General features: G+C 36.9%; 1 protein-coding gene across 1 annotated transcript in view; it reads right to left on the minus strand.

The window, feature by feature from the left end:
• LOC120262797 (uncharacterized acetyltransferase At3g50280-like) overlaps positions 1-12,483 on the minus strand; it is a 53,596-nt gene extending 41,113 nt beyond the window's left edge. The window contains exon 1 of the mRNA XM_039270684.1: positions 10,792-12,483. Coding sequence (XP_039126618.1) covers positions 10,792-12,146 — 1,355 coding nt within the window. The 5' untranslated portion in view covers positions 12,147-12,483. The remainder of the gene's footprint in view (positions 1-10,791) is intronic.
• Between the last annotated feature and the right edge of the window lie 2,793 nt (positions 12,484-15,276).

The following is a 15,276-nucleotide window of genomic DNA, read 5'->3' on the forward strand; positions in this document are numbered from 1 at the left end:
TGTGGTTGTATGATTACGTAGTGAAAATTCTGCATAAACCGTAATTTCATCCCTTGCTTGCACAAGGATGGTGTCACCTTTGAGAACCCTCGAGACATTGGCAGAATCTTCACTGAGCAATTTAATCTTCAATTTGGACAAAGGCGTTTGACCAGATTTCAAGTTGACTTACATAAATTGTTTGCTCACAAAGGTTCCCTTAACCTGGCTGATTTGGAGAGACCCTTTACCCTTGAGGAAATCAAGAAAGCTGTCTTTGACTTGGGGGGAGATAAGGCATCGGGGCCGGATGGGTTCCCATTACATTTCTTTAAACAATTCTGGGATATTATTCATCCGGATCTCCTTCTGCTCTGTGAAGATTTCTACCTGCACCGAGTGAACCTGGAAAGAATCAACTGGGCCGCTATTGCTCTTATCCCCAAAGTCGATTCGCCTGAAACCCCTGGAGACTTTAGGCCCACTAGTTTAATTAATTCTTCTCTGAAGATTATCTCAAAACTGTTGGCTTCTCGCCTAAGTAAGGTCATTGATTCCTTAGTGAGTACTGAGCAATCTGCATTTCTAAAAGGACGTTACATCTTGGATAACATTGCTACTGCGGAAGAATTGATTTTCAGTATTCACAAGAGGCGTTTGCCGGGACATATCTTGAAAGTTGATTTTTCGAAGGCCTTTGATCTAGTTGATTGGGATTTCCATTTTGATTTACTTAGAGCAAAGGGGCTTTGGAGACCGTGGATTAGGTGGATCAAGAACATTTTTGTTTTTCTTCTAAGGCCTCTATCCTGGTTAATGGATCCCCTAATGGTTATGTGCGATATCAAAGGGGTTTAAGGCAAGGAGACCCACTTTCTCCTTTGCTATTTGTGATGGTTACGGATGCTCTATGCTCGATGTTCTTTCATGCACTTCGTTCGAAGGTCTTGATTGGGGTGCCGTTAGGAGAGGTGGGAAGCATGTGCAAGCTCCATTATGCGGATGACCTCCTGGTTTTGACTACGGGAGGGCTTAAAGATCTGGGTGGTGAAGCTTATTTTTTGTTAGTGTTTTGAGGGGATGAGCGGGTTTAGCAACTAACTTTTCCAAAAACTTGCTTGTGCTCTTCCCTATCGGGACTTGCTCCCCGACCAGGCAGCTGCAGATACGCTTTCTTGTGAGAGGGGGGTCCTTCCGGTTACATATCTGGGTATCCCGATCTCGGGGCGGAGGCCAAGAAGGCAAAACTGGGAGGAGCTTATTGTTAAAATCAGAAGGCGACTTTCCACTTGGAAAGTGCAATATCTGTCGTTAGGTGGTCGGCTTACCTTGGTGAATTCTATCCTCTCTGCTATCCCTACGTATTGGATGTCTCTTTTCCGATTACCACTTTGGGTTATCAAAAAATTAACCGTGATTAGAAGGGACTTCCTATGGTCGGGACTGACATCGACCACCCTAAGATTAGGCTTATTGGGTGGAAGAACCTCCGTCGATCAGCGTGATCAAGGAGGGTGGGGGTATACTCGAGCTCGAATTTCAACTTGCAGTACGTTAGGCAAATGGTGGTGGAAATATTTGTCGGATCCGACCTGGTGTGGGGCGAATATTGTTAAGTTCAATTATGGATTAAAACGATGGAACTTGTTCCCTAGACAAGCGGGGAGGATCTCCTTCTTCTGGAAAGGAGTAATGAGCTGCTTGCCGGCTTTACGAGGTTGTATCCTCAAGATGTCAACTCGGGAACCCGAAACACTTTTTGGAAAGACCGATGGGTTAATGGACAAGCTCCTATGTACATCTGGCCGGACGAGTTTAGAAGGTCGCAGACTCCTAATGGCATGGTGTGTGAGCTGCTCCCTCTTTTTGAGGAGACGCCATTTTCTGCGCACTCGGTTCTTGCTGATCTCTGTGTCCGGCTGCGGGGGCCCTCGGGGGGCTTGGGGGATAAAAAATGGTGGAATCTGACGGGAAATGGTTCTTTCTCGGTCAAATCTTTTTACAACTTCCTCAATGATGGTGGAGTACGTTGTCCGGTGGCGGGTTTCTTCTGGCGTAACCTGTGTCCCAAAAAAGTCAATATCTTCAACTGGCTTGCATGGAAAAATAAAATCCTCTCTCGAGAACTTAGCAAAAAGAAGTTGTAACCGGTTACCTACTGCAACCTGTGTTCTTTGCCATGAGGATTTAGAGTCGGTGGACCATCTGTTCTTTCAGTGTTCTCTTGCTAGACAGGTCTGGGCCTACTTTGTTCATCTGCTTCAGCTTCCGGATCCTCCACTGTCCATTACCTTGGCGTGGGGTAATTGGAGATCATTAGTGCGACCTGGTTCTAGGGTTTTGGGGGACGTTGTGGTGAAAGCCATTGTGTGGAATATTTGGTTGACTAGAAATGATTGCATTTTTAATGCTAATTGCATTTCTGCGCATGCTCTCATTATTAAAATTGCTCATATGCTTTTGACATGGCTCTCTTAAATTTGGGGAGGGCTCGAGTCAGTGGAGGATTCCATCACTACCATCCGCTGGGAGTCTTGATTTCTTAGGTCCGAGGGTGGAGGAGACAGGGGGTGATCTGCCTTCTGAGGGGACCCAGGTCCACTATACGGGCGAGTAGCTAGGCGGTTCTGAGTGTGTTGGCGGCTGATGTGTGCCATTACTCTTTGTTGTTTCTTGTTGTTGCTTTGTTTTGTTTGTGTCCCCTGGACTACCACTTCTTGTGGTTAGTGGCTGTTGTTTGTGTTTTGTGCTTTCCCACAACTGTGTTGTGGGAGTCTGTTGTATTTTTCTCCTCTCTTTTTAATTAACGTGGTTTATCCACTTTTTCAAAAAAAAAAAAAAAAAATTTCTGCATAAATTAACTCAATTGTATGTACCCTCAATATGCATCCTAGGTACTAGTTGCTTCATATTATAGTTTTATGATTGTTCTTAATCGTTATATGAGTGAAGTTTATGTGTTTGAACCTTTGAAATGGGTAGCATTATTGTGTGAATTAACATGTTATCCTTTTCCAATTCCATGTAATAGCGGTAATGCTCATGCACTAATCTATTCTTTTATTTAAACCACTACAAGAAAAACAGAAATTTGGCACGGCAATTTTGGCACGGAAATAAGCCAAAAAACCGTGACAAACTGATTTTGGCACGGATTTTGGCACAGAATGGTAACCGTGCCTATAACATGCGTGACAAATATAATTTGTCACGAAATAGTAAAACCGTGACAAAATTGTCACGGTTTTAGGTACAGTTTTTGTCACGGTTTTATTTGTCACGATTTTTGGCACAGCTAATGTTGTCACGGTTTTAGGCACCGACTTTTTGAGTACAGTTTTTGGGGACGATTATTTTGTCACGATTTTTGCACTGAGTTAATGTTGGCACTATTTTTTTGGCATGGATGATTTTTATCACGGTTTTTAGCTACGATTGATTTTGTTACGGTTTTTTGACACTGATTCTTTAGTTAGACTTGCTTTTTGGCACGATTGATTTTGTCACGATTTTTGGCACAATTATTTTGTCACAAAGATAATTTTTGTCACAATTTTTGTCACGGTTTCAAATTTAACATAATTATTAACACATTTTTTGTCACATTTTTTGGAACGGTTTTAAATTTAGTATTGATATTGATATGATTTTTTGTTACGGAATTTGACACAATTCTATTTTAAAAAATAAAATAAATTACAAATAAATTTATTTAATATTAAACCTGCATTTAATTTCATCAAAATATAAATTACAATATTGGTAAAATATGCAAAATGTTATTACAATCATAACATTATTATAATAATAAGGTCCAATCTAACATAACCCTATACATCATCCTATGATGGAGAAATACGAACTCTCTTGGCATTGGAGAGTGCTTATCGGCATGTATTTGTGACTCCTGTCGGTGTTCAAGGGCATGTGGCATGCGAGTAACATTAGACATGCTAGAAAGGTTGATCAATACCTTGCCTGAAAGGAGGAAAAAACTTTATCACATTAAGTGGCTAAGCAATATAACATATACAAGCATAATTAAGTAGAGCCCACTAAATTCTTACGTTTTCACATTCATTCTTATACTTCATATTTGTGAGTGAAGCTCAAACCTTTGTTCCGACCATAATGAGGCGTTATATCCCAAAAACTCATCACGCATTATCATGAGTTTTGTTCTGGTTTGTTGATTTGGTATAGTGCCCTACAAACATTAAAACTAATGTTACACCTAAGAATCCAAAAGAGTGCAAGATACAATCAGATTTGGTTTACAATATACTCTAACTGCATAACATCAACTAGACCATTAATAGCAGAGAAAAGAAGGAACAGAAAGTCAAGTCTCCACTACCAAGAACTAATTCTTGGAACCAAGAACAAAAAAAGCAGTCCAATAGTTTCAAATAAACAAATGATTATAAAGTTGTAGCTTCATACTTCCTTGTGATAAACAGTCTTCTATCCCAAGGTTAGGTACCATCTATCAGAATCAAGAAAAAGAAACATTGGGATTCTTTGGTGCAAATCACCTTTTTCATTAGCCTACAAGTTAATCCTGCTATTTCCTTGGAAGCGATATGTTCAACTTACAAATATATGAACAAACTACAATGATCACTTGCCATGGATAATACTCTCAAATGGAAAGTACTAAACACATCACAGAAATAACAACATACTCATAAAAGCTTTAAAATCAAGCTTTACCAAATCATGCACTATTATTCATCTTATTATTGTAATTGGCTTCCTTCATCTTGGAATATTCATGCACTATTATTCATTCTATTAATTCTATCATATGAAACTTACTTCTAAACAACAAATGATGAAAATACAAAGAAAGAAATCAAAAGACATGAAACTTATATATATATATATGTATAAATATCTAATTGCAAGGGAGAGACGAGCGAAATTTCTATTATTGTTTCTACATCGATTAATTTTAAAGTCAAATAAACAGAAAGCTACAATTCTATATACAAAACACTGCCGAAATCAGTAGTATACTAATAATTGAGTTAATTTAAACCCAAATGTTTTGTCTTTATTTGGTCATAATTAGAATAACATATGTAAAGCATAATAAAATTATGCAACATGAAACTCGACATGCGTAAAAGCATACCGATAAACTTATGATCCCCGCAATTGCTTTTCGTTAGGTCTGGTTTTGCAACAATGCGATAGAATCGTTAGCACTCTTTGTGAGCCAAGCGATCCCGACCTTCACCCTGTGTTCATCAGTCGGCAACCTCCACAAGTATGCTAACTTTCTCAGCTGAAATCACGAGATGCATGTACATCATCATTAGTCATAGAGAAAGAAAAATGCATTTTGTATATACTGAATGTGCATGTTAATTACCGGCATGACCAATAGGTCCATCCAAGGTCGGGGCCTTCAATGAAACTAGGGCGTTATTGCTCGCATCATTCGTCCCCGAGAGTCATCATCTCGCCAAGGTTTTGAAACCTGAATAATTCACAGAATGACTAAAGTTCTTTCTGTGTATTTGACTCAAAATCATCAAATAGAATGAACATTTTGTGAGTGACAAGTCTTTCTATCCATAGAATGTCCAAATCATAAAATTTCTATCCACAAAAGGCCATAAATTTAATAAATTGGTCCGTGTATATGTATATTGATCGAGTATATAGCATGTAAAGTCCAAGCCAAAGGAATATCGAGAAAATGAATTCAAACCTGAACGCGAGAAGAGGTCGGTCATTGATGGCAGCCCAAAGGTTCCAACCAGCAAAATCAGCTTGCTGAAAAGCAACCTGAAGATGATTACAGAAACCGTTAAGTTTAATAAAATAAATACAAGTTGAGTAGACAGAGCGCGGGGCGCACATAAGGGTGGAGAGGATGGCATCAGTGGCAAAGACGGTGGCTTTATCTTCATTAGCGAGGTGGCGGATGACGGGGTCGACGGTGGTGGTGACCTTGAAGAAATTCCGGGTCTTGAAACTCTCCAGGCAGCGTTCGTTCTTAGGGTTGACGCGATCGTAGGGAGGCGGTCATAAAAGCTCGAGGGCACCACAAATCGGAAGGTCTTCGGGGGGTCGGGGGACGGAGAAGGAGAGTTTAGTGAAGGTAGAGAAGGGGATCCGATCGAGCATTATCCATTCAGCTGGATATCGACGGGAAGATTTGAGAGAAGAGGCCTCGCAACACTCGGGGACCTTGGTGAGCATTAGATGGAGGGCGGAAGAGCGAGTGGTTATGGTGGTAAATCCGATCTCGGCGTGCACGCTCCTTCTTAGCCTCACGTCGGGCGGGCTCGACCTCCTCATCGCGTCGTCGGAGAGTTGAGGAGCCATCTGAAACCGCCACTAGGGGCAAAAACTTGGGACGCCATGCGAGGGCTTCCCATCGACCAATCGAAACCCATTAATGGTGATCTAGAGCTCGGATACCACGAGAGGAGATCAAGGTTCTAGGGTTTCACCTCTAGGGTTTCGGAGGCGAAAAGATTGGATTGGAAAGAGAAGAAAAAGCTAGGAATCGCGTGTGTATATATCCCGTTTTTCGTCAACGGTTGAGATTGGCGGAGTGGATGGAAGCAGCAGTGATAGCCTTCCAAGTTTATCCACAAAGTTGGGCTACCAAACCCAGTTAAAAAGCCCATTTGATTAAGACCCTTGTTTCTATGTTAATTACAAATTTCCATATTTTATTTATTTATTTATTTATTTTCTTAGTGGAAAATTAGTATCATATTGGTTTTTTTAAATAATGGATTTTTCCGAAAGAAAATTTAAAAAGGGACACAGTCACTTAGGGAAGGATTATTTTTACCCAACTTTAACACTAATAAAAATAAATAAATTTATCATGTTCAAATTAATTATTGATATTTGTTAGTGTTGATGATATTAATAATTATGAATAAAATACTTATTTGATTAATTATATTAAAAAAATTCAGTTGCTTCAAGATTGATGATTTGGGGTTAAAGGGCTAAAAAGATGTTCAAAAAAATATTGTTTTAGAAGGTACCTTTCTATGTAGATGTCGTGCAGCTCTGATACATTGATCGTGTTAAAGTCTCTGGTGTTCATGCTCACCACCAAATGAGTCTACGACAGTAAGACATGTGTTCGAGCTTTTTCCTGTCCGACACGTTCCAGACTAGGTTGATCCATCAGTGAGGGGCTTGAGGTTCCTTGTGATATTTCCTGAGCTAAACTTTGCTCATCAGTAGTAATGACGGCAACAACAGCGGTGATAGCTCGAGCTTCTTCCTACCTCCTCTACTCCTCCAATAGGTACCGCTCCTAACATGTAAATCAAAGCACTGGGCCCCTATCCTAATTAGAAGGCCTAAAAACAACACGGAGGGACGATGATGAAGAAGCAAGGGGTGTTTTGGGAGAATGGTTTAGGGATTTTTGTCACGATTTTTTTGGCATGATCTTAGGCACACCGTGTCAAATAGCATGCCAAATATTAGTACTAAATAAAGACATTCCTAGTTTTATTTTAAAAAAATTTTTAAAAATAATCAATTTTAATTATATTAGTCAATTTATACTTATCAAAATTTAAATTATAATATAAAAAAATTTATTATAAATAGAATATAATTATTATAAATATTGAATATCGTATGCGTAATTAAATTATGCAATAAAATTCTTATATATTTCTGTGAAGTATAGAGAGTTTATAAGAAAAATATTATGCAAGAAAAAAATTAAGTTTTTATTGTGGGTATGTAATTATTATAAAAAGAGTATAATTATTATGTAATTATTATAAATATAGAAATATCATGTGTATGCGTATTTATATTATCCAAGAAAAATTTATACTTATCTAATTTTTAAATTATAATATTAAAAATAAGTTTTTATTGTGGGTGAGTAATTATTATAAATAGAGTATAATTATTATGTAATTATTATTATAAATATAGAGTAAAAATTAAGTTTTTTTGATATAGTTTTTTGGGTTGTTCGTGCCAAAAAACCGTCACAAAAAAGGGATTTGTCATGGTTTTTGGCACCACCAAGTTAAAACCGTGTCAAAAACCGTGTCAAATCCACGTATCTTCATTGTCGCGATTTTTGCACGGTTTTTGGCGATTGTGCCAAAAACCGTGACAAATAAAGGTTGAGTGTTTGTCACGGTTTTTTGGCACGTTTAGATTGTCCGTCGCCAAAAACCGTGACAAATAAAAAGGATGAGATGTTTGTCACGGTTTTTGGCGCGACAATCCTAGAAAAGTGCTAAAAACCGTGCTAAATGCCATCTTTCATTGTCATTGTTTTTTGCGCAGGGTTTGCCTTGGTCGTGCCAAAAAAATCATGACAAATAAAGGGATGATGTGTTTGTCGCGGTTTTTGCACGAGCAAAGCCTAGAACGCTGCCAAAAAGCGTGTCAAATGCCATGTTATCCATTTATTACGGTTTTTGGCACGGTTTTTGCTGCACGTGCCAAATATCGTGACAAATAAAGGGATGAGGTGTTTGTCGCGCTTTTTGGCATCGGAAATCCTAGACCGTGCCAAAAACCGTGCCAAATGACATGTTCTCCATTGTCACGGTTTTTGGCATGGTTTTGGCTTGCACGTGCCAAATATCGTGACAAATAAAGGGATGAGGTGTTTGTCACAGTTTTTGGCACGGGAAATCCTAGACCGTGCCAAATGACATGTTCTCCATTGTCACGGTTTTTGCAGCGGTTTTTGGCTTGCGACGCGCAAATATCGTGACAAATAAAGAGGTGAGATGTTGTCACGGTTTTTTGGCACGGCCAGCCCTAGACCGTGCCAAAAACCGCTGCCAAATACTATATGCTTCATTGTCACTATTTTTGGCACGGTTTTGCTTTGGTCGTCCCAAAAACCGTGACAAATAAAGAGCTGATTGTTTGTCACGGTTTTTGGCACGGTGTTGACACGGATTTTTATTTAAATTTTTAGGCGAAAAATATAAATAGTGCTAAATATCAGTGACAAAATTGTCACGGTTTGGTAACACGTGCCAAACATCGCGGTCTAACGTTGTCACTAACTTTGTGTTCGTGCCAATTTCCGTGATAAATTTGGCACGGAATCAAAACCGTGCCAAATAAATCGTGCCAAATTACTGTTTTTCTTGTAGTGAACTCTATATATGTCATCTTCTCTTCCTAAACCTTATTTATTAATTTTTTTTATTATCTATCTCATCTTTTTGCCCTGATTGTGCCTATGAGTTGAGTATATTTTCCATATTTAGTTTGAACAACAGATTATCTCCTGAAACTTCTTACATGATTGTATTGAATTAAATGATAATTTCCATTATATGTTTGTTGTTAGCAACTAGTAGTTACTACATAGCCCTTATACAGTCCTAGTTATTGTCTTTTCTCAAGAGTTTCAAAAACCAAAATCTGTGACGGATATTGGAATGATAATACACCTCGTATTTGTTGAGGTTTAAAATATTTCAGAGACTATTTTTGTCAAAAGAGATGTGCATATTTTTACCAATTTTTTTTTTTTTTCAGTTTATCAAAATTTGTTTGGTGTTCTTCCAAAAGCTTTTGAGATGTAATTTCATTGTTCAAGAAAGTTCTTTCATGATGACTCTAGGTAAAATTAATTGCTTCACATATGAGAATACACACACAGGCACACGCACATTGGTTGGGTTAATTTTTTTTTACTCAAGGCTCTAAGTTGTCTTATGCTTATATCTTTTTGGTATTTTTTCAAGGGCTAGTTACACTTAATTTATCTCACTTGTTATGGCAAATGCATTTTCAAAATTGAATGTATGAAAAGAATTTTATGTGAGACATATAATTGATACTTGCTTAATTTTTCTTATAGACTTATAGTTGATTGGGTTTGTGACACAACCCCACTTTTGGTTAGTTGGTTTTGCATGAAGCCAACTAAAAATCGACTTATATGACATATATATATATATATATATATATATATGAGTTTATTTTTCTCTCCCAAAATTTCAATAAATGAAAAAATTTAAATCTCATAAATTAAACAAAATTATGTTGAAAAATCATGTTTTTTTATGCCAAGTGATGGTGTTTACATAAATGGACAATTTCTCTCTATCAATCAATAAAAAAAGTTAACATCGTTAATAGTCAAATCTAAGAAAAGCACACATTATAAATTCGACCCCTCATTCTTTAGTTTTCATAGCTCGAAAAACACAATTTTTTTATTTTATTTTTTTTATTTTTTTTGCAAGTACCAAAATTTTTGTATTTTAGACACAAACTAACATAGCATCTAAATAATGAAAATATGTGCATTCATACACTTATAACTTACCATTGGCAGCTAAAAATTTAATAGTTTTAGTTGAATTACATTTAATTCTTTTATATTTTGTTTATTCATATTTAGATTTGTCCACATAATTTATAGTATTATGTGATAATAATGAAAACAGACAGAATACTTAAAAGAGATGACTAGTCCAAACTAATGTTCTAAAGAGATGACTAGTCCGATCTAAGCCACCAAACCAACGACTCCTCTCTGAACATTAATATATATCATGCATGAAGAGATGACTAGCTAGTTCAACTAATGTTAAAAAATCTCTGCTATTGGCATTTATGAGCAGATTAATAAATGTTATCCAAAACGACTAGATGACATCCTAACATGTGAAATGAAAGTTGAAACAAACATGAAGTTCAGTTGGATATTTTATAAAGGCAAATTAAGTAAGCGAAACGTAACTTATATTTCTAATTATTATTCCAGTTAACCAAGTACTATACAATCATAATTTTTAAATGACCTGAGAAGTCTGAACGTGCAGGGAAACAAACGGTGAAACAGCGGCCAAAAACTCCGGGTCAGCCTCAAGAGCAGCCATCGACTTTGGCGGGAGGCAAACTTCCAAGTCAACACTACCACCTCCTTCCCACCCTGGGTACGATGACACCTTTCCATCGCTCTTATTCGCACTCCCACTCCGTAACGCCACGGCCTTTCCCCATCCAAAATCACACCCATACATATCAAACCTGGGTGAACTCCCCATCACCACACTAAAATCATCAAACATGCTCAACCTGTAAACCACGGGTGCTTCAACCCATTTTTTCACCATCCCACGTATGACATCATTGGTATGTGACAAAACTCCTTCATGAATCACCCACGCCGCCCACCCAAAATCATTCTCAAGTAGCTCTCCTGCTGTCGCTGTTATGCGGAGTGAGTAAATGGAGTTACCGAAATAGTTGGGAGATTGAGAAGGTTGTAATCTAGCCCTGTTCTGAATAGCCACCCGGCAGCTCGTCACTTGCTCGGCCGGGAATCGCCGGGCGCGGGTGATACACCGCCACATCAGCGCACTGAGCGACTGGAATGATGATATCTTGTTTGTCGACCCACGCTCTTTATTGGCTTTTGCTTTCAGTTTTGATATGGTTTCTGAGGAGAAGTGAAACATCTTTTGTCGGAGAGGTGGAGGGGAGTACCTTTCAATGAACTGAGACTCATGAGTGAAAGGTAGTTTCAGTGGAGGTTTAGCTCCGTCCAAAAAGCAACGGTCATGAACTGGAGGTCTAGAGGGAATAACATTGATGTTTTTGGAGCGGCATATCTCTGCCCATGTGGTGAAGAAATGCCAGAATGAAGTGCCATCTCCAACCACATGATTAAAAGAGCAACCGAGAAAAACACCATCCGCCAACACTGTTAGCTGCAGTGCGACAAGAGGAATAGAGTGACCGTCGTGATTAGTAGCACCATCATAAGGAAAGAAGGATTGGACAAAAGCAGGGACGTCAGAGAAAGGTGCAAGAACATCCTCCACTGATATTGATTGAGCATCAGCTTGAACAAACTCTGCTCCTTCATTGTTGCAGTCGATGAACACAAAGGTACCGGTGATGTTACCATCATTGTCAACTTCATGTTGGGTAGCAAGACGGCCTGCGAGAGGGTAGAAGTGGTGAAGGGTGGAGGAGAGTGAGGTTTTGAGATTGCTGATGATGTCATCGATGGACAAGGTGGGAGGAAGATTGGTGAACAGGTGGCCTTTCTGGATATACTGCGGAGAGAGCATTGCCAGATCCCATGGAGTCAAATGGCATTTCTTGTTAGCAAGGAGCATTGGTGGTGGTTCGGCTTTCACCGTGCATTTGGAAATGACGGTAACCATTGCGGGAGATCAAGGCATAGGATAGGATGGTAACCTATTTATTGTAGGGTTTGGATATATGTTCTTATATATATATATATATATGTTCCAGCATATATAAAATATATGTTCCCATCTACTTTTCAATGCACTCCCATCTTCTTTTTCAAAAATATATGTTCCCATCTTCTTTTCAATGCACTCCCATCACTCCCATCTTCTTTTTCAAAAATATATGTTCCAGCTAGCCTAAATGCGTGGCGGCTGTTGCTCAGTCTGACCGTTTGGAGTCCGTGAAATTTCTGGGAAATTGTAGTCTGTACTTGTATTTTTTTAAACAGGAAGGAAACAGCTGGTATTTAAAATCATTTAATTTAATGTGTTTGGCAGAACTTGACTCAGTCTGGCTTGGCAAACAAGCAACTAAGTTTTGGCAATGACCTGCTTGGTTCATGCCCGTCTCTCTTTCTCCAAGAATTAAATTTTAAAATAAAGTTTTTTTTTTTTTTCTGTCCATAAGAATTAAATTTTTAAAAATAAAAGCTGGTTTAAAAGTGAACCAATGATTTAAAAATTACCTATTAGCATTTGTTGTTCCTAAATGGCCAATAAACCCTTTTTTTTACATATTATTGGCAATCATAAGTCTAGAGTAGAACAAATTTAGAATTCCTTTCCTTTCTCTAACCTCAAAAGATATTTTATTTATAGATTGAATTCCGTTAAGTAAATTAAAATTGCAAGTTAAGTCCAGAATATCCAAGTTTTTACAAAGGATGATAAAATAAAAGTGAATTAGTACTTTTGAATTTACATATAAAGTATTTTATTTATAGATAGAATTTAGTTAAGTGCAATGACTATGACTCTGTAGAACTATAATTCATTATACCAAAATAAATAAATAAATAGACAGACATATAATATGTCGGATAAAATGAGAAAAGTTTAATAAGGTGAATCATTGGTAAAATACAAAGTATCTCAATGATAATAAAAAGTAAAATAAAATTTTTGTGGTTCGATCCAAGGTCTGCTAATGGAGTGTTAGCATCTGCTTTGGCCTCTATTGCAGTAGTTGAGGTATGTATCTCTCAAAGGTGGATGGTAATTTGAACTCCGAGATGTTCAATGATGTGGACTAGGGGGTATATTTCATCTAAATGGGTGTTGAGAGATAGCCCAGTGTTGGGATGAAAAAAGAAAGGACATCTGATGGGACACCGTACCTCGAACCTGGATGACATTTTTCACTGCTATATTAATAGATCATGAAAAATTGAAAACTTAATTTAACAAGATGATTGGTTGTAAAAACACATGGATTGTTTGGAAAAAGAAAATAACCTGGATGTTCATACATAATTTTCATGTCTCTTGTAGGTTATCATATCTCTCATGCCTTGGAGGTCGAATGGTTTTTCCTATAATAGTTGTTTGTGTTTTTTTATCTTTTCCTATAATGGTTTTTCCTATAATGGTTGTATAGTTTTTAATGGTTTTTATGTTCATCCTTCTCTTTTGTTTTGTTTTGTTTTTTTTACTTTTATTATTCTTGCTTGTGTTTTATTTTTCTTCTTTCTTTTTTCTACCTGTGATATTATTCTTGTTTATTTATTTATTTTATTTTTCTTTTTATATTTTTTTATATTACTTTTATTGTAGTTAATTATTCCCTCACATTCTTATTCTTTTTTTTTTTTTCTTCTTGTAGCTAAATTCAAAAATATAAAATCATTTTTAGTAAATTTGGCCAAACTTTGACCCTCAACTACTGCTGTGAAACGGAGTTGCACCTACAATCTCTCATTTGGGAGAAAAAAATGAGTAACCACTCTCTTATTGTGGAGAATGAATGTATAAATTCTTGAATGTTATTATTTAAATTTTTGTATTTACATGTTAAAATATTAATTTCTAATTTTTTTTTTTGAAAAATGTGGATAAACCACGGCTTTATTGAAATAGCAAAGGATACAGTAGAACAGTCCTCTCACCAGAGGTGAGGAACAAAACTAAGTACAACATAACAATAACGTACGAGAAAACGAGGAAAAGCCAAAGATAAAAGCTGGACAGACGAAAAACACCGTCTGGATCATCAGGCCTGTCCAGTCAGATAGGTGTAGGGACTACTCCTGTGCTACATCTGGATATTGATCGCCAGAATGAGTGGAGACTATGGCACTAAGGAAATTGAGGGAGCGCTTGATTCGTAAGGATGCCTCGGAGAGAGATTGCTGGTTACGGTCAGAAGCTAAAGAAAACCAAGAGAGCAGCATGTTAGCAGATTTAAAAATAATAGTGTAGAACGATAAAACATTAAGTTGAAAAATACGGATATTCCGTTCAATAACTTGATATGCTCAAGTCTATTAACGTAAAAATGAATAACTTGATCTGAAGAAAACATTATTGCAACACTTCATCAAGATTCACATGTAATTTACACATGCAGAGCCTTGAGTTTTGCATGACGGAGACTGATTGGATGGAAATAAAGGAATGATTGAAAGAAAGAGAGTTTGATGCAAGGATCTTCTTTCCTTCTCATGAGGAAATGAAACATGTACAGTATCTTCTCTATGACAATTCAACAACTTGCCATCCAATCGGTCATTCTACCGAACTCTGTTTTTCTTTCAGTCATTCTTTCTCTGTCCAAGCAATCAGCCTCAATCTTGTAAAACTCAATAAACATGGCTTATTTCTGAATCTTGAGGGGTTGTACTAATTTTTTTTTAATAAATTTATTTATTTTTAAAATTAACATGTAATGTGAGGGGAATTTTTTTAAAATACCTCGTGTTTGCTTGTTTATTAATTCCGAATTTGTAGTTTGAGTTATAACACTAAACCAATAATCTAGATGGTTTGCAAAAAAAAATGGCAAAATGTTTAACTCCGTTAATTTAAATTTACTTTTTATCTTTATTTATATTATTAAAATACGTATTAATTAAAAATCATTCAGGTCTACCTCCAATTATAACTTAAATGGTTTTTAATTACTATACAAATAAGTATAAATAGTTTTTAATAGTGCATGTTTTACTAATGTAAATAAAGATAAAAGTTTTAAACTACAATGTAATAAAGTGTCACAACTCAAATCACAAAATTCCAATGACTTAGAGTTAAGCCACAAAAT

The sequence above is a fragment of the Dioscorea cayenensis genome, chromosome 6, assembly GCF_009730915.1.
Source record: "Dioscorea cayenensis subsp. rotundata cultivar TDr96_F1 chromosome 6, TDr96_F1_v2_PseudoChromosome.rev07_lg8_w22 25.fasta, whole genome shotgun sequence".
Lineage (NCBI taxonomy): Eukaryota > Viridiplantae > Streptophyta > Magnoliopsida > Dioscoreales > Dioscoreaceae > Dioscorea > Dioscorea cayenensis.